This window comes from Pimephales promelas, chromosome 11 (assembly GCF_988280905.1).
Source record: "Pimephales promelas chromosome 11, fPimPro1.hap1.1, whole genome shotgun sequence".
Lineage (NCBI taxonomy): Eukaryota > Metazoa > Chordata > Actinopteri > Cypriniformes > Leuciscidae > Pimephales > Pimephales promelas.
The window spans coordinates 32,633,858-32,654,710 of NC_142779.1; the positions used below are offsets into that span (position 1 = coordinate 32,633,858).

The 20,853-nt window shown below is 38.7% G+C and overlaps 1 protein-coding gene across 2 annotated transcripts; it reads right to left on the reverse strand.

Moving 5' to 3' along the window:
* Nucleotides 1-4,544: 4,544 nt before the first annotated feature.
* On the reverse strand, nucleotides 4,545-20,417 carry lrrc73 (leucine rich repeat containing 73). 2 transcript variants are annotated; one of them, XM_039663501.2, is made up of 6 exons: nucleotides 19,719-20,417; nucleotides 17,135-17,295; nucleotides 16,270-16,392; nucleotides 15,795-15,895; nucleotides 8,351-8,546; nucleotides 4,545-4,903 (listed from the first exon to the last, which is right to left on the reverse strand). In XM_039663501.2, the coding sequence occupies exons 1-6, from the start codon at nucleotides 19,988-19,990 to the stop codon at nucleotides 4,830-4,832; spliced, it is 927 nt and encodes a 308-aa protein (XP_039519435.1). In that variant the 5' UTR covers nucleotides 19,991-20,417; the 3' UTR covers nucleotides 4,545-4,829. The 2 variants fall into 2 exon arrangements, with proteins under 2 accessions (XP_039519435.1, XP_039519434.2); XM_039663500.2 differs by lacking the exon at nucleotides 4,545-4,903 and adding an exon at nucleotides 7,765-8,237.
* Nucleotides 20,418-20,853: the final 436 nt, after the last annotated feature.

Sequence of the window (20,853 nt, forward strand, 5' to 3'; positions counted from 1 at the left end):
TTTTTCCCTTTTCACACCATTCTTTGTAAACCCTAGAAATGGTTGTGTGTGAAAATCCCAGTAACTGAGCAGATTGTGAAATGCCACGCTCAAAACTGCTTAAATCACCTTTCTGGAGTTCAGGAGATCGTCTTGACCAGGACCACACCCCTAAATGCATTGAAGCAACTGCCATGTGATTGGTTGATTAGATAATTGAACAGGTGTTCCTAATAATCCTTTAGGTGAGTGTATATATACACACATACGTATCATACAAATACACACAGTGTTGTAAGATGATATGCTCTGGTCAGACTCTTATCATAAAAGGAAAGGTGCTGTGTAAATAAGTCTTGGCTGCGAGCGGCACAACAAAGCGTCTGAACGCCACATTACACTGGAACCCCTGTGCTGTGGATTCAATTATTGACTCGACACAAACGCTTTTAATACCCTCGTGCTGCAACTGCATCTGAAATGCTCAAAAACTGCTCGATTTCCTCCGAAAAACAGCAGGCTTTTAACATATCACCCCGCTGTGCAGAAGAGAAAGTGCAGGTTAAAAATGCATGAAGCACAGGGATCTGGGAAGACTTAATTGTGGATCGCAGTTGTTCAAAATGGTATAAACAACATAATCATCTTCGCACAGGAGCCGCTGTAACCGTACCGAAGCGCTGAGACGTGACGCTGATGTGACTGTAATGGTAATGTCTGCCTTTTTTCACTGCGCCACCACACTTTTATGCTTGGATGTATTCCTGGTAGGAGTGTCGTATTCACGCCGCACGACTGCCTGAATCCAAATGAAGGAGAGAGACTGTGAAAAGATGGTGGTATCAAACAGCATTAGGACATCAGACACCCCTCTGAAGCACACACACACACACACCTAATGGAAACAGACAGGTGTTCACTGGAGAGACAGGATCATACAACGTGTGCCAGAAAATATATAACAAATCATGTACAATCATTTACAATGGCAAGTCACTTATTACGTGGCTTATAAACAAATAAATAAATACATTAATTTATTTGAGTTTAAATTATAAATAATTTCACTTAATTGAATTCACTAGAAAACAATTGACACTGGATGAGCAGACTCATATTACAGAATTGCCATGGATTATGGTGAATATAGACACTTCCAATGTGATTTCTATTTCTAGGTTGTTCATTTATTCCATATGTTTGTTGCCATCAGCCCACATGACTTCAACTTTATTTTTTTAAATAATATAATGTTTAACAGCTGAATTTGAACTGAAAATCTACATTACCCATGATAGTATTGGATAAGTTACTAAAAAAGTAAGTAAATATATCAGTATAATGCATAAATTAATCTTAAAGTCCCCCTGTGGTGAAAATCAAGCGTTGTTTAAATGTCCATGTGATGTTTTTAATATTCTTAGGTTTAGTATTTTTTCATTAAAACTGCAGTGAAAAAAAAAAAAAAACACTGTTTGAAATAGCCGGTGTTTCTGAGGTCACAAAATACCTTGTAACCAATCAGATCAACGTGTGAGTGAGTGGAGGCGGGGCTAATTTGCATATTCATAGAACCGTGTAGGGTGTACTAAATGCGGCAAGGGTGTAGTTACATTCAAGCTATTTTAAGGCATGAATAATCAAGGAAAGAAAATGTTTAAATATGTCATTTCTGTGATCAAAGATGAGTTTTAAGGGATATAATTATTGGCTTTAAATCCACTAATGTTTGATATAGAATATAATCTATCATTTTGCAATACACTATTGTTTCTATAAATATAATCAGCAACATGAAATGAAGTTTTATCTTGTCCATCTTTTTTTCATTTTTTTTTTTTTCATTGGCAGTGTTTTATGCGATTTGTATTTTTTTGGACTTATCTTCAATGGCACCAAGTATATATTACAGCTATATCTTAATGCCATATTTTTTTGAATAAATACCAGTATCACTAATATTATAGCAACTGATGTCTCGATAAATGATTTGCCCCAAATTTTAAACATTAGGCTTCAAAAAATATATAAAAAAAACTTTTAATTTAACTAAACTTAAAGCAATCCTCACTTAAACCCATAATAAATGTCATTTACCTGTACCATACCGAAATTGAAAACGGTTATAAAACAGTCTGCACTACCTAAATTATAAATTAAATATAAATCAATCCTTATCAAAGCTACAAGCATTCTTTAGTCACGAGCAGTTAGTAATTGTCTCTGTTCTTTAGGCAGTCCCTCCAGAAAAACGCGATTATGCGATCGCTGAATTCAATGCAAAATCAGCCAAAGTCCGCATATTTATGAGGGGGCCGCATTTTTTCAAATACGCCGCACTTTCGCCGCATAAATTGCCGATTTCCGTGCAAAATATGCGGGGTTTTCATAATTTCATAATCCTCGCTGCAAAAAAAGTTTCGTTGCAAAAAAGTCACATGTATCTTAGCAGAAAGTTGAAAAATGTTGCGTTTGCTTCACACAAGAGCAGCCATTTCCCCCTGTTTCCATGGGAACGTTATGAAGTGACGCAATTACGCGACGCCAGACAGACTCACGGAGGCGATTGACATCTCACAAATCGAACTCGTATAACTGTCTGTCACACGTTCTACCGTAACATCGTTACTTAATAAACAACGTAAGATAAAAGAAGTGTAGCATCAAACAGAAATTACCCGCACACATGGGGTGTTCGACAGTTCAACAGGGAGCGCGCAGCTCTTAAAGGGGCCACACCTTATTTACACTCGTTACAGTCTGAAATAAAACAAGATGAGAAATTAAACATTCCCAGCACTTTCTATGATGTAGTATGCTTGCTTATCAAAGGAAGTAATAAGAAATGACTCTTACATTAGCCTAGTGAGAACACGATGTTGGGGGAATCATTTTTTCTCTTTCTCTTTTTCATCAAACCGCAATTTTTGCAAGTTCCCTCAATTTTTGCAAATTCCTGCAATTTCATTGCATAAATATCCCGCATATTCCATTGCATTTTAAAAGAAAACGGGCCGCGTAATCAATCAATTTTTGCCCGCAACAATCACAAAAAAACTCTGCGTTTTTCTGGAAGGACTGAAAACTATTATGGTAAATATTATATATAAATGTCGCAAATTTTTTCACACATTTTTGTAAATTACCACCACAAAATCAGTCATTTTGATCGCAAAAATCACACAAAAAAAATCGTGAAATCCTGGAGGGACTGTTTAGGTTAACTTTACTGACAGACAGAATTAATGGCTCCTGTCACTTTAAGATCTGCCGTTGCTGACAGGATCTCACTCATCTCATTCTCTCACCACCATTTATTTCAATTTAAGATTTTATTTAACTCATTTAAGAGAGTTATTGTGAGGATACTCGACAAAACTGACATTTTTGCATAAATGTACATGTCATTGTTCGAATTCGATACTGGCGCGTGTCTTTCTGTGCGTTGTGTCAGGAGGACATTTATGACAACGCGTTCTCTTTTGACTTGTTGCGCATGAGTGGTTTAAAGCATTTGCGTGAATAAGAGCATGATCATAACCCTAGCTAAAAGATGACAGAAAGAACGGGATGCTGCGTTAATTGCGCTAAATATTTTAACAGGTTAAAGCTGGACAAAAATGAATCGCATGCGAAATTAATATTTTTTTCCTCACGGCCACAGGCACGGTGCCGAAATACTTTAAGCCCTGAGTTTCCCACCAGAAAATCTGCTCTTGAACACAATTAAATAGTGTGGGGGCTTGTACGCGTGAAATCTACATGTACACTGTAAAAAAATATTGATGGTTTAACTTAAAAAAGTAAGTAACCTGGTTGCCTTAAAATTTTAAGTTCATTGAACTGGAAAAAGGGAGTTAATACAATGAAGGAGACTGAATTAACCATCAGAAACTCAAAATTATATGTTATCTGAACTAAACAAATTACTCAAGTTGATTTGACAAAAGAAAAAAATGTGTGATTACTACACTGTAAAAATATTGTTGGTTTAACTTAAAAAAGTAAGTAGCCTGGGTTGCCTTGAAATTTTAAGTTGATTGAACTGGAAAAAGTGAGTTAATACAATGAATGAGATTAATTTAATCATCAGAAACTCAAAGTTATATGTTATCTGAACTAAACAAATTATTTAAGTTGATTTGACAAAAGAAAAAATGTTGTGATTACTACACTGTAAAAAAAATAGTGTTGGTTTAACTTAAAAAAGTAAGTAACCTGGGTTGCCTTAAAATTTCAAGTTGATTGAACTGGAAAATGAAGGAGATTAATTTAATCATCAGAAACTCAAAATAATAAGTTATCTCAACTAAATAAATTATTATAAAGTTGATTTGACAAAAGAAAATATGTTGTGATAACAAATCTTGAAAATCTTTTTTACAGTGTATGTGGCCCGGATCTGGGCCGACACTGTTGCTGTCTGGGATGTGTAATAACTAAACTACAGTATAAAGCCATTCAATGCTAACCATCACTTTAATGTAGTTCTTATCACAATATTTTGTGAATTGTCAGGTCAGACACAACAAGAACAAACAAAACAAAAATCAGAGGAAAAAGCATTTAAAAAGATGTAAACTGATTTATTCAGGCATCAGGCCATCACATCAACCCTATACAGCTCATCTAACAGAGTATACTCTTATCGGTTAAATACTCATTTATAAATAGACTGTACATCTGTAAAATAAATAATAATTCACTATTGCGTATTATAAGTCACTTGGTGTTTTAAGGTTTTTGTTCCAGCTCGGAAGCGTCTTGCGCTAAATGCTACAGGTCATGCGGTGTGAGACGTGCGCTCTTGCAGTGGTCGAGCACAACACATACAGTAGGCAGCTCCAGTGTCACATCTCTGTCTCTGCCAGAAAGCTCTCGCCCAGGCCTGATGTCATCAGGACCATCTGGGAGCTGGAAGAGTCTGGAAGGGTCAGAGACAATTTGGTAAATGTTTGAAACGTATGAAGAGGACAGGAAAAGGCTACTCCAGAACTTAGTCTACTAAAGGTTCTTCCTCGCAAGGATAGTTCACATTCTTGTCCGGTGTATTTTTGGAGAATATCCTGGCCGCCCTTAGCACTAGCAAAGTTTGAGGTCAGTAAGATTTTTTTTTTCTCTGTTTTTGAGAATATCATACTAAAGCTGCATTTATTTGATCAAAATACAGTAAAACAATTGTTGCAATTTAATATTGCAATATATTAAAGGTAGAGCCCGACCAATAAAGGATTTTAAAGGCCGATACCGATACAAATATTTTTGGGATTTAAAATCCGATATATCGGCCGATATTTTATTTATTTATTTATTTAAACTGGACATGATAGTCACAAATTTTGTCATGCTTATTTGAGTTAAGAGAACTGATGGGGATGTTCTTTTAATTGTTATTCAAGCAATGCATGTATCGTGACCAACTCAACAGGAACGGTGTAGAGTGCCCTCTGGTAGACAAACTATACAACTCCAACACTCATGACATGGTTCAAGCGTGTTTCGTCCGTTTTTATTTTATTTTTGAAATATTCATTTATCGGCCATTATAACTGCCGATACCGTTAGTTTGGAAAATGCCTAATATCGGCCGATAATATCGGTCTGGCTCTAATTAAAAGCTATCAAAGCTGAATTTTCAGCATCATTACCCCAGTCTTCAGTGTCACATGATCCTTCATTTTTTTTTATTTTGCTGCTCAAGAAATATTTCTTATCATTATCAATGTTCAAACATTCATTCTGCTTAATATTTTTAATGTTTTCAGGATTCTTTGATGATTAGAAAGAGCAAATGAACAGCATTTATTTGAAAGAATTGTGTTACAGTGTAAAAGTCGTGTATTCATTTCTTTACAAAAAATAAAATAAAAATCCAACACTATCTCACGACCAATTCGTACGAATTCGACGCATGATTAAAAAGTGGCTAATTCGTACTAATTTGTACGACCTCACTCGTACTAATTCGTACGATTTGTCTAAACCCACGTGATGGTTAGGTTTAGGGGCGGGGTAAGGGGTAGGTCATTCATACGAATTCATACGAATTGGCCAATTCGTAAAATATGTACGATTTAGCAAAATCGTATTAATTCGTACGAGTGAGGTCGTATGAATTGTTACGAATTAGCCACTTTTTAATCATTCGTCGAATTCGTACGACTTGGTCGTGAGATCGGGTTGAAAAATCTTACTGACTGGGACTGAGTCTTTCAGGCTCCAAAATATCTTTCAGGTGCACCATAAAAGTAGTCCCATCTTGTGTACCATAAGCCAAATCAGTGTGTTAGCTTTCCTTCTTAAGATCATCTTGCCCAAGCTCTGAAATTCACTTTGAAATTGATTGAAATGTGGCATTGACATCATTGGCCCTGTTGACACCTGGTATTTGTGTTTTGGTTGATCGGATCACGAGTTTACACCTGGTGTTTATCGTCTCTTTTGTCGACTTTCAACCACTTCTGTCGTGATTTCTTCGAGGGTTGGTCAATGGGTTTGTAAATATATGGACTTTTTCCGCTTTTTCGATCTAATGGACGAGCTCATGCAATTTACAAATGAACGTGACCGGAGACAACGGAAAAACACACAGAGCGTCAGCTTTAGTTTCGGCTCTGACAACCGCAAGACCAGCCAAATGCTGCGAGTGTGTGTAAGAAATCAGGAATGGTGAGAGAACATTGTGCTTGGTGTGTTTTTCATACTTGGGTCTTCAGCCGATAAAGTTTAAATCCCGTCTGGCGAGTGCTCTTCCATAATGTTTATGGACTCGTTCAGTAGATGCAGAGAAGACGGTCTTTTGTGGCTGTTTGAACACATTTGATCACATGAGCGTTTACACTACGAAAGCAATCCGGTCTGATGAGTTTTCGATCACCTCTGGAAGTGGTTGAAAGTGGACAAGATGAAAACGTTTTAAACCCTGTTTATACCTGTATTTAGCGTCGTCCACTTGTGACCCGATCGACCAAAACGCATCTTCAAGGGAAAGTTCGCTTTGAAATTAATTTTTTGGTATGTTTTATCTTACCTCAAGGGCATCCAAGATGTAGGTGTCTTTGTTTCCACAGTATTTTCAATTTTGATATTTTTAGGTCAAACCATTCTTGTGTGTCAGTCATATAATGCAGGTCTATGGTCACCACCTCAAAGAGCATGCACAGAGAAGTCCAAATTAAACATGATTTAATGACTCGTAAATGTAAGTACACATTGATGGCCTTAGACACGAAACGAGCGGTTTCTGTGAGAAAACGAACAGGATTTATATTATTTTACCTCTTGTAACCACAGCCATGTCCAAGTGATCTCGCGCGCGGTTGCGGAAAAAAAAAATCAACGCTGTCTGTTGATATATCGAAATAGTCTTCCATTGTGATTTCCTGTAAATCTAAATATGTTTAGATCTTCACAGTGAAGGGTAACACTTCTGAAATCTCTGTGTAAATAATAAGCACGCGAGAGATCACTTCCGGCGCTTGCGCAGACCGAAGCGCCCGCGCCCTCAGATCACTCGACATGGCTGTGTTATCAAGAGGTAAAAACGATATAAATACTGTTCGTTTTCTCACACAAACCGTTCGTTTCGTGTCTTAGGCCATCAATGTGTACTTACATTTACGAGTCATTAAATCATGTTTAATTTGGACTTCTCTGTGCATGCTCTTTGAGGTGGTGACCATAGACCTGCATTATATGACTGACAGACAAGAACGGTTTGACCTAAAAATATCAAAATTGAAACTACTGCGGAAACAAAGACACCTACATCTTGGATACCCTTGAGGTAAGCTAAAACATACCAAAAATTCATTTCAAAGTGAACTATCCCTTTAATACCAGGTGTAAACAGGGCCTATTGATTGTACTGATATGGAGTACTTGTTTGACACTTTTAAGGTGCATTTTGGAGCTTGACATCTCCAGTGCCCATTTTAAATTTCATTATATGGAAAGGAATGGTCAGGATATGCATCCAAAATTCATATTTTTGTGTAATAAGTCATAAAGCGGCATGAAGCTGAGCGATGACAGAATGATGATTTCTGGCTGAACTCTTCCTTTAACATGTATCTTTACTAATAATAACCTAAAAGTCTAAAGACTTCAGTACATACAGGACAGAGAACTCACAACTTGGCCATTATACGAAAATTCAAATTTCTATTTCGTAAGTAGTAAACGATCTCTCCTAAATAATGCATGAGAAATGTGAATTTCTGTACTTCCCTTTTGGCCCAGCCTCTTAGAACCAGTTACTGCAGGAAAGTCATCCACAAACAAAGAGGGGAAGAGAAAGTGGGGAATCTAAGTGAAACAGTCTTGAAGCAAAGAGAACAGGCTGAGAGAGAGAGGCTGGGTCAGCCCTTACTGCTGTGGGGAACCCAGTTGGGTTTCTCCCTGGGGGTCACCGAGCTCCCGCGAGCCTCTCCGTCCTTATCTTCCTCTTCCTCGCCTTCGGAGAGGAGATCCGAGATCTGCTGCTGCAGCTCCGGGCTGATGTCGTTCTCCGCCAGAACCAGGACGCGCAGGCTGGTGGGGTAGTTCTCCACCATGTCTAGGAAGATCTGATCACAGAGGAACAAGGAAAGGCATGAGGAAAATGAATGTGGGCCCAAAACTGGGAGGAAATTAATTAGCTCACTTCAGAATTCAAATTTCCTCAGTCCCACGTCATCCAAGATGTTCATGTCTTTCTTTCTTCAGTTGAAAAGAAATGAAGGTCTTTGAGGTGAATATTACAGGACTTTTCTCCATATAGTGGACTTCAACGTGTTAAAGGTCCAAATTGCAGTTTCAGTGCAGCTTTAAAGGACAACTCTGGCGAAAAATGAACTTTTGGTCTAATAAAACATCGGTACCTAGTCGACCGTTCTCTGAGATTTGTTTTCATGATAGTCGAATGTAAAGAGTTTTATCTCTAAAAACTGTTTAGAGTATAATGTTAGTACTGGGGGCATTTAACCCTCAGGTGTTCTTCGTTTCGGAGTCACACTTGTTATCTTCCCGGTCAAAAGTGACCGGACACATAAAAATGAAACTTTCGCCATCCCAGTAAAACCAATGCAATTTATTTTTGTTCTATAATATTTAATTTTTTTTAATTTAGTATTTTGAGACAATTTAATTGAATTTATTAATATTTATGGTTTATTTTTGCCATGGAAAAATATATATATTTTTCTCTATATATATATATATATTCTTTTTTTCAAAAAAATATTAATGCAGTATTTTAGTTTAATATAGAGTCTAGGCCTTCAGAAAAAAAATTTTTTTTTAAAGAAAATTAGCACCATCTGGTTACAGTATAGAGATAAAGCGTAGAATCATGGTGTAACCACTAGATGACATGTACAGCTCTCTATTGAGAGGCATGCGAATTCCCCAGCTGTTTATGAACACATTTTTTGTTGTTGGTGGATTTGAATATATAGTTGAAACAATCTCAAAAACTATTTCTTATAAAAAAAACTGACAAACAAAATTCACAATTTTTTTTTCCTTTTTTTTTTTTTTTACAATTTCCCATTCATTTCCTATGAGGGTCATTTTTGACCAAAGACCACAAGTGTGACTATTTTTTTAAGACCACTTAGCATGCTCAGATCATGACCTCAATTTTTTTGTGTGTTCACATACATAATGCCATAAAAGTCACCAAGTTTCGTAACATTGCGATGAAGCTGTGATTTTTAAAAATTCAAAATATACTTTTTGTAATGAAAATGTATTGGTGTGTATGTGTATAAAAGTGTGTTTGTATGTGTGTGTGTGTTGGTGGGTGTCTGTTTTGCACTCTAGATGTTGTAGAGTGTCACCACTTTCCTGCGGTGTGCTTTTTTTTTTTAGAATTGTGGCTGTTTTGTCGATTGTACATACAAAAATTCAGAGAATTTTTTTTTTTGTCACTTTCCAATTAATTTCCTATGGGTCGTCATTTTTGACAGAAGAGCAAAAGTGTGACTCATTTTTTACGACCACTTAAATAGCTCGAATCATGACCTCATTTTTTGTGTGTTCACATACCCAATGCCATAAAAGTCACCAAGTTTCGTAATTTTCTGAAGAAGCTGTGATTTTTAAATATTCAAAACAGATTTCTTTAATCACAATTTATTGGTGTTGTTGTGTATAAAAGTGTGTGTGTGTGTGTAGGGGTGGGTATGTCTGTTTTGCACTCTTGATGTTTTACAGCGTCACCCCTTCAATGCTGAGCACTTTTTTTCTGCATCGTGGCCGATTTGTAGATTGTACACACAAAAATTCTCAAAGTTTTTATGTTTTTGTCAATTTCCCATTAATTTCCTATGGGTCAGTCATTTTTGACCGAAGAGCACAAGTGTGACTATTTTTTTACGACCACTTAGCCTGCTCAGATCATGACCTCAATTTTTTTTTGGTGTGTTCACATACCCAATGCCATAAAAGTCACCAAGTTTTGTAACATTCCGATGAAGCTGTGATTTTTAAAATTTCAAAACAGAAAATTTTTCGGTCAGAAATGACCGAAGAGCACCTGAGGGTTAATAAGTAAAAAGAAATCGCTAGTTTATAGCACTAACAAGGCTCAAAATATCCCCAGTAACATAATGAGGCTCCATACATGCAAACCGAAGCATTGAGAACTTTGTAAGTGTACAGACCGTTTAATAAGAAGATACTTTATAAAGACAGTACACTTTGTGTATACAGACAAGCCATCTTTGGAAAACAATCTCGATAAATCGATCCCTGAACGGCGTTCATATAGTTCAGAAGTTCGCTGAACTTCATACAGTTCAGCTCACTTGGCACTGTGTTCGTGGTTCGACTTGTCGAGACTGTTTTCCAAAGATGGCTCCTGCCTGTTTACATGAAGTGGACTGTCTTTATAAAGTATCTTCTTATTAAACGGTCTGTACTTTGTTTTACATTACCTGTTGGTGTAATGACCAGGTCTCCCAACACTTTCGTTTATATAGTTTATGACCTGTAAAGTCAGTGTCTTCTCTCTCGTGGATTCCTATTGAAACGAATTACACTGCGCCTTTACGCTGTCCATTTCTGCAGTCATTTGCATAAAAGGTTGTGTTGCTCCACATCATCATCAAATCAGTACAATGTCCGAATACTTAATGATCATGATACAGATGACTGAAATATTATTACAGTTTAAAATAACCTTTTCATTTGATCATATTGTAAAATGTAATGTATTCCTGTGATCAAAGCACAAATACCCGGAAGTCCCGCTGAGATTCTGCAACCACTTTACCATTCAATAGCATCAAGAGAGATGAGGAGCTATCAAAGATTTCATGGTGTGTTTTCAGGACAAAGGTCCAAACCGTTATAATTACAGCCTTCATGAGAGGATCACTGGAGAACAAACACGGAGATCACAAATAAGAAATGTTCTGTACAACCTTGCCCTCTAGTGGAGAATTATGAAGATAAAAAACCCTCTAATTATACCTCCTTTCTACAGTCCCAAAGGATGCAGAGAAGGTTTTTAAAGTAAGAACTAGTTTATCCATCAACTGATGTCACAGGTCATGTTGTATTGACCCTGTGGTGTTTGCTTTCTTCCATGAAACACATAACAACTCATTTAGTGCTTCATAGAAGAAAGATAATACCATGATGAGGATGACAGGGGTATTATGGCTTAAAGTTGTCCTTAATCCATTCCACTGGGCTATTTTTCTGCAGGTGGTGATAGGAAAAGGTTTAGGATTACTCATCTGGTTTATGAAGTGCATATCCGATCTACATGCCCAATCTCCTTTCAATTGCAAAATTAATGTAGCCACTGCACAGATTACCTTGTATGCATCACACATCATTCATCACTGATTCATTTGGTTGAAGTAGAAGAAATCAAAGTGAACTCCATGGCAGGTTATTTTATAACTTTTTTCTAATAGGCATTTATACACGTTTTGGAGTGCAAATAAATATCATATGGTGTTCTAGATTAATAGAATTCACCCAAACATAAAAATTCTCATTATTTACTCCCATCATTTCTTTCAGTGGAAATTTGAAGAATAGTCTGTCATCAGGATATTCTCAAGACATTTTCACTGTACCATTCAAAAGTTTGCAATTTTTTTTTTTTAATTTTTCATCGTCATTCTGCTCACCAAGACTGCATTCCATTGATCAATAAAGTAAATTGGCAATCACCATCTAAACCTGCAGGTGATAGGTGTGTGTCATAGATGTATACACTAGATGTCGCAAGCATGCATCAAAACCGCCGCCATCTTGGAACCATTGGAATCCATAGGCTTCTTGAGGGATTGAAACTCGCCGGCCTCGAAAAGTCATTAAAGACATTATTAAAATAGTCCAAGTGACTACAGTGGCTCAATCTTAACTTTATCAAACGACGAGAATACTTTTTGTGCGCAAAAACAAACAAAAATAACGACTTTATTTCAACTATTCACTTCCTTCTCTATGGGCCTGTAGTCAGTTAACGTAGTGTGATAGCGTAGAGCTACGTCACACGTAGGCTCACTATTGGTCGACGCTGGTCATGTGTGTGTGATGCGTGTGACGTACAATAACAGAAGCTTACGCTATTAAACTAGTTAGCTGACTCGCGCAGAGGGAGAAATAAACGAATAGTTGAAATAAAGTCGTTATTTTTGTTGTTTTTTTGCGCACAAAAGTGTTCTCGTCGTTTGATAAACTTAAGATTGAGCCCCTGTAGTCACTTGGACTATTTTAACGATGTCTTTTATGACTTTTCGGGGACGGCAAGAGCCAGTCCCTCAAGAAGCCTATGGACTGTATGCAGGAGCGATCTTAATATCTTAAATATCTTAATTTGTGTTCCGAAGATGAACGAAGGTCTTACGGGGTTGGAACAACATGAGGGTGAGTAAATACTGAAAGAATTTTCATTTTTGGGTGAACTAACCCTTTAATCCTCACCTAAATGATTATTAGGAACACCATACTAATACTGTGTTTGACCTATATAGTTAAACTATAACCAATTGGCACTAAGGGGCCTAAAGTGTGCCAAGAAAACATCCCGCACACCATTACACCACCACCACCAGCCTGCACAGTGGGAACAAGGCATGATGGATCCATGTTCTCATTCTGTTTACGCCAAATTCTGACTACCATCTGAATGTCTCAACAGAAATCGAGACTCATCAGACCAGGCAACATTTTTCCAGTCTTCAACTGTCCAATTTTGGTGAGCTCTTGCAACTTGTAGCCTCTTTTTCCTATTTGTAATGGAGATGAGTGGTACCCGGTGGGGTCTTCTGTCGTTGTAGCCCATCCTGTCACATGCCTGTCCTGTCTTGGGATGCACATGGGTGTTTTGTTATTTAGGGCCATGTGCTCTTGTCATTGTCTAGTCCCTCCCCCTTGTAGGGTTGGGTATCGTTTGAATTTGAACGATTCTGATTCCGATTGCGATTCCTTGTTTCGATTCCGGTTCCTAACGATTCTCGATTCCGATTCTTTTAAGAGGCAGGGTCAAAAAAGTTTAGCTAACCTTGTTAAACAACGCTCTTTCTGAAGGAAATAATCCTTTCTGAAGGAAATACTCCTTCTGTAAAAATACTCCTTTTGTCACAAATTTTGCATTTTACCGAGATTTCGTTATTTTTAGAAAAGTGAAGCCACACTTTGGATCGCCGGCGTAAGCTACTCATGTTTGACTCGCGTGGTTATGCCAACACTTCCGGTAGACGCTTCTTCATTGGTGGTGTTCAGCGGTTTCTTCTTCCGCTCGGCGGACTGTGAACATCGAAACTAGGAATCGAAATTTTAACTTTTGAACGATTCCGGGAAAAACGAAAAGTTAGTCTCGGTTCCAATCGATACTCGATTCTCGATACCCAACCCTACCCCCTTGTTATCTGATTATTGGTTCATTTGTCCCACCTGTCCTGTTCATTAGCCTCCTGTATTTGTTCCCTATTTAGTCTCTGTTGTGTTTGCAGTTCAGTGTTGGTTCGTTTGTCCAAGTAACCAGTTCCTAGAGTTTATGTTCATGGTCTGTGCTATTTCCGTTTTCCCCTTGAGGGAGTTTAGATTTGTAGCTTGTGTTTGTTTGTTGTTTCATTAAATTCACCTTCATCTGCAAGTGCATCCACGCTTCCTGATTTTATTATATCGTGACACATCCGCCTCAAGGTTGTGCGTGTTGTGGCTTCACAAATGCTTTGCTGCATACCTCGGTTGTAACGAGTGGTTATTTCAGTCAAAGTTGCTCTTCTATCAGCTTGAATCAGTCGGCCCATTCACCTCTGACCTCTAGCATCAACAAGGCATTTTCGCCCACAGGACTGCCACATACTGGATGTTTTTCCCTTTTCACAGCATTCTTTGTAAACCCTAGAAATGTGTGTGAAAATCCCAGTAACTGAGCAGATTGTGAAATACTCAGACCGTCCCGTCTGGCACCAACAACCATGCCACGCTCAAAATTGCTTAAATCACCTTTCTTTCCCATTCTGACATTCAGTTTGGAGTTCAGGAGATTGTCTTGACCAGGACCACACCCCTAAATGCATTGAAGCAACTGCCATGTGATTGGTTGATTAGATAATTGAACAGGTGTTCCTAATAATCCTTTAGGTGAGTGTAATAATGTAATGTAAAAATAATAATGTAAATATTAACCAACAACAATAACAAAATATATTTAAAAACAACTATGTTTCAATCCAATCTGACCTGTAATGCTGCCTGAATCATAATCATACACTGTTCGCTCATTGGCCAGAGGAGAACTGGCCCCGACTGAGTCTGGTTTCGAGATCCAGAACTTACATACACCTAAACCTACCCAACTCCGCCCCCGATTCCTAATCTTGATCCGACTCCTCCCCCGTGGATCTCATGTGCTGCATTGAGGTGCTACTGCTGGTTTCTCCCAAGGTTTTTTTTTTTCTCCATTCTGTCACTGATGGAGTTTGGGTTCCTCGTCACTGTCGTCTTTGGCTTTTGGCTTGATTAGTTGGGAATAGAGCCCGACCGATAAAGGATTTTGAAGGCCGATACCGATACAAATATTTGTTGGTTTTAAAATCCGATATTTCGGCCGATATTTTTATTATTCACAGAAACGCGCAACAAAACATTAACAGATTTACCTAACATTAGTTATTTGTAGTTATTTATGAGTTTTAACTAAAATAATATGAAAATGCATTTTAAAAAGAAACTTGTTTCTTTTATTGTCACAACAGAACAGAGGAACATTAAATATATTAAAGTTCTGATAAATAAAATAATAATTAGTCCCTACATTGCTTTATAAGCTACCTGCAAACTGGATCAGCAGGTTGCAAGATGTGTGGCGCGTTATACACGTGTGTTGCCATGGTTGAAGCGTGTTTCGTCCATTTTTATTTTAATTTTGAAATATTCATTTATCGGCCATTATAACTGCCGATACCGATAGTTTGGAAAATGCCTAATATCGGCCTGCCGATAAATCGGTCTGGCTCTAGTTGGGAACATTTAATACTCAACAATATTATTGATCTGCCTGCATTGACACCATTATATGAGAACTATACTGTGCTGGACGATGACATCACTGTTTTCTACAGAGCGGCTAAATACAGGTATATATATATAAATTAACTAAATTAAGGACTTTTTTTCAACATAAATGAACCATCACTAAACTTACTTAAGCTGGACTATGACACTACAGCAGAACAGCAGAAACAAACTTTGTTGCATTATTTTCCTGTTATCTCTGTAAAGCAATCTGTATTGTAAAAAGCGTTCTATAAATAAAGGTGACTTGACTTGTTTCATGAAGCGGTTCTGAGTTTGGAAGGTACCTGTGCTGACTGATTGGTGAGTCCGGTTCCTTCCAGGTCCAGAACTTCAAGAGTTCGACTGGATGCGACAGAGACAGCCAACATCCCAGCGATGTGATCCCCTGGAAACCACAAGCAGAGGGAAAAGCTGAGACAAGCGACTCGGAGTCCAACGTGCAAACCTAGCGCTTTTCAAAGAGCAAACCCTGCATTTCTCCAGCAGAAACATTTGTACGCTTGGCTGGCAGTTTCATTCACGGTCAGCAAAATAAATGTCTTAATATATACACTGTGATATCTACACCTGCCACTATACTTCAGGGAAATACTAGCACCCTTTGAATTAAGTGTTAAATAGATTTATGTGTCAAGCCAAGCGTATAATGTCCAACATTTCAATTGGCCTGACAACAAATCCCTGATCGAATTAACTGTCAGTTTAGCGATATCTGTGTATCATGTCCAGCACATTTCCATACCTCAGGAGATCACTCACCTAAGGGATTGTAGTCAAGGTTGAGGACCCGTAACTGTGAGCTGTGAGCCACGGCGATGGCCAGTCGAGCCCAACCCTGGCTGCTGATGGCTGGGTTAGCACTCAGTGTCAGCTCCTTAAGCCCTGTGCAGTATTATTGATCGCACTGTTGATTCATAACAGCTCCCAGCATGCTTCTAGATCTAAAGCTACTTTCCCTAACATTCTCTCAAAGTAATGAACAAACTTTCTTCCAGTAACATTAAAGCAACACCAAGTAACTTAATCCTCTTCGGTCACCTTACAGGTTGGAAGTGGAATTGTCCATTACCGCTGTCGTAAATAATTAAGCCAACCGCATCCTACTGTCGCACACACACGCTCGCTGTTTATCCAGCACCGGCTTTGGAATGATGAAGTATGTTGCATGATTTCATCAAAGTATGATGTATCACGACATCAGAAACGAAGAAAAACAAAATGACGGCTTGACGTAAAGCAAGTCATATTTGTAGTTTTCTTATGCCTCATTAGAACTACAGAAACGCGAATCGATCTTGCAATCTTACGTAGCGTGGTTATAGCAGATATAGGACCGCAGAGCGGAGGCACCCCGTTACAACTTAATGAACCACTGAAACGATTTTGGAAACATTATTTTAAGGTAAAAATTCTTACTTAGTGTTGCTTTAAGAGAATGCTTCTTCAGTTATCTGGTCCTTAAAATGTTGGCACAAAAACATTATCTAGTTGTTGTTGTTTCTTTCCCTGAATTGGATGATCATGTAACATTTTTAAATATTAATACTTGTACTGTAATATAATCCACTTAACATAACTAACATGTATAACTACTTAGTTAATCTCATTTTATCACAGGTTTTACCCGATTTAGCTCCATCCGGAGGAAGCATGCCACAAATGATGCGAATGGCCTCATCTCCCAGCATGCAGTCCCCCAAATCCAAGGACACCAAGGAAGGGTGAGTGGAGAGGGCTCCATTCAGGGTGACCAGTCCTGCATCTAAAAGTGGACTTCCGTGGAGACTATAAGGGACAAAGTGAACAGAGTTGGACATTACGGTCTGTGCTAAATTTGTATTCCCTGAAGAAAATGGTGGTTTAGGATTGAAAGTCAGGGTAGTTGATTTGTTCCGGAAAGATTTTTTGTTATGCTGGTTGAAAGTCTCTTCACATCCTGATAGCAATCACTAAGTTAAGTGGTCTAAATGTATATACACTCACCTAAAGGATTATTAGGAACACCTGTTCAATTTCTCATTAATGCAATTATCTAATCAACCAATCACATGGCAGTTGCTTCAATGCATTTAGGGGTGTGGTCCTGGTCAAGACAATCTCCTGAACTCCAAACTGAATGTCAGAATGGGAACGAAAGGTGATTTAAGCAATTTTGAGCGTGGCATGGTGGTTGGTGTCTGAGTATTTCACAATCTGCTCAGTTACTGGGATTTTCACACACAACCATTTCTAGGATTTACAAAGAATTGAGTGAAAAGGGAAAAACATCCAGTATGCGGCAATCCTGTGGGCGAAAATGCCTTGTTGATGCTAGAGGTCAGAGGAGAATGGGCCAACTGATTCAAGCTGATAGAAGAGCAACTTTGACTGAAATAACCACTCGTTACAACCGAGGTATGCAGCAAAGCATTTATGAAGCCACAACACGCACAATCTTGAGGCGGATGGGCTACAACAGCAGAAGACCCCACCGGGTACCACTCATCTCCACTACAAATAGGACAAAGAGGCTACAATTCACAAGAGCTCACCAAAATTGGACAGTTGAAGACTGGAAAAATGTTGCCTGGTCTGATGAGTCTCGATTTCTGTTGAGACATTCAGATGGTCGAGTCAGAATTTGGCGTAAACAGAATGAGAACATGGATCCATCATGCCTTGTTACCACTGTGCAGGCTGGTGGTGGTGGTGTAATGGTGTAGGGGATGTTTTCTTGGCACACTTTAGGCCCCTTAGAGCCAATTGGGCATCGTTTAAATGCCACGGCCTACCTGAGCATTGTTTCTGACCATGTCCATCCCTTTATGGCCACCATGTCCCCATCCTCTGATGGCTACTTCCAGCAGGATAATGCACCATGTCACAAAGCTCGAATCATTTCAAATTGGTTTCTTGAACATGACAATGAGTTGACTGTACTAAAATGGCCCCCACAGTCACCAGATCTCAACCCAATAGAGCATCTTTGGGATGTGGTGGAACGGGAGCTTCGTGCCCTGGATGTGCATCCCACAAATCTCCATCAACTGCAAGATGCTATCCTATCAATATGGGCCAACATTTCTAAAGAATGCTTTCAGCACCTTGTTGAATCAATGCCACGTAGAAACAAGGCAGTTTTGAAGGCGAAATGGGGTCAAACACAGTATTAGTATTGTGTCCCTAATAATCCTTTAGGAGAGTGCATATATATATATATATATATATATATATATATATATATATATATATATATCGTCTGTGGAAGACGTAGAACTATAAATGTTTGTCCAATCAATGCTTTAGGTCTGAATGCAATGGTACGATGTCCTATCTGCCTGTTAACATGTATTTCCATACATCCGCGCACCTGCTCGAACAGACATCATAAGTTATTAGCGGGTTTCGTGCTACGCAGAGTTAGACAGACGTCAGTCACTGTGCACCAAAAAAGAAACACCAACCGCCTTTTCTTGAACCAAAACAACGAGCTTAGGCCCTGTGTCCATGTTTAATATAGTCATAGTTTTTGTTATTTTTGGACCAAAATGCTTCAAAGCATTGTATCTAACCCACTGATGTCACATGGACTACTTTGATGATGTCTTTATATCCTTTCTGGACAAGGACAGTATACCGTACATACATGTTCAATAGAGGGACAGAAGCCCTCAGACTAAATCTAAAATATCTTAAACTGTGTTCTAAAGATGAACGGGCTTGGGACGACATGAGGGAGAGTCATTAATGACATAGTTTTCATTTTTGGGTGAACTAACCCTTTAAATTAATGAACTTTATTGCTTCTCACAAATCAAGTAAACATGCTTGCATTTACCATAATCAACTGATGTGTGAGTTGATGAATGTTTATGTGATAAAAAAAACCCAAATTCAATCTGTTCATTATATAACGCGATAGTGTCTCTCTTCAAAAAATGTTGGACTGAACCCCTAAATTGTGGATTAGTTTTATGATCTCTTTATGAACTTTTAATGCGTCAAAGTGGTAGTTGCGTAGCTGTCAATGGAGGGACAGAAATCTCTCAGATGATTTCATTAAAAAGATCTTTATTTGTGTTCTGAAGATGAGCGAAAGTCCTACGGGTTTGGAACAACATAAGGGTGAGTAATTAATGACAGAATTGAACTAACCATACTTGGCTATTCCTTTCTTCGATCAAGTCTCTTGTGACTTGCTCGCTGATAGAAAAGTACATTATACTCACAAGAGGGTCTGGATGGATCTGTTGGCCTTCAGCGCATCTGCCAGATGCTTGGTCCGGCCGATGGTGGACACCACGCCGAGGTTCAGGTTGAGCTGAGCGAGGGAGTGTGACTCTGCGACGCCGCGACACACGCGGCCGAAGTCTCGGTCCGACAGCTGACAGCCGCGCACGGACAGCAGACGCACGCTGTTCTCCTTCAGGCTGTCGCAGATGTCTTTCACCTCCGCGCAGGACAGCGCCTCTCCGGTTATCTGGATAGAGCCCGGCAGCATCTCGGTGGTGTCAGGCTTGACTAACGCGCATTATGGATCCAGCCGACGCCAGAGCACCGGCGACAGGCTCGCCTTAACGCGGAAGGTGGTGCTGCTGTTTCAGCGTTTTGTGGTTCCCCTGTGTTCGCCTCCCGACATGATGCTTGGGGATCCTCAAGGCTTCGGTCTCTGCAGCAGCATGGACCTAAGATGACGATGCTGGTGCTGTCGGATATTACATGCACTAAATGTCGCTCGCTTTAGATTGTTCCCTTCTCACTAACACCACCATTCAGGCATTAAGCGACTCCAGGCTTGAGGTAATCCGCCTGACAGCTGATGATGGTGGTGGGATTGGCCACAAGGAGAGAAGAACGTGTCTCTGTGTGGACGCGCGCGTGTGTGAACGGAAAATGGTGCGCGAGCTCTTGAGGTGACGAGTGTTGCCTACATCTATTCCACTGTACCGATTATAACTTTGGTCGTGGAAGTAGGTTGCATTTACTGCATTAAAAAATAGATCACTGGGACAAGTTGTCACACATTTTACCCCAGTGAATAATTGTCTGTGTAGGTTTTATTTTTGAAATTGAATTTTTGTATAAACACACACTCACAATATATATATGAAGAGTTCAGATGCAAAAGCCTCTAAATGCCTTTTGAAATTTTCTTCTTTAATGATGATTTTTATCAAACTTGTATATTTAAGTTCAGTAATTTCACTTAAATAACAATTAATAGGTAATTATCATTGCCATTTAAGTGAAATCACTGAACTTAAATATACAAGTTTGATAAAAATCATCATTAAAGAAGAAAATTTCAAATGGCACTTAGAGGCTTTTGCATCTGAACTCTTCATATATATATATATATATATA

Coding starts and splice junctions, on each gene's coding strand:
- lrrc73 (XM_039663500.2), bottom strand. CDS start 19,990: ATGCTGCCGGGCTCTATCCAGATAACCGGAGAGGCGCTGTCCTGCGCG. Junction 8,547..15,794: donor TCACCAATCAGTCAGCACAG/GTACCTTCCAAA, acceptor CTCTGTGATCAG/ATCTTCCTAGACATGGTGGA. Junction 8,238..8,350: donor CAACTGGGTTCCCCACAGCA/GTAAGGGCTGAC, acceptor ACTTTCCTGCAG/TAACTGGTTCTAAGAGGCTG.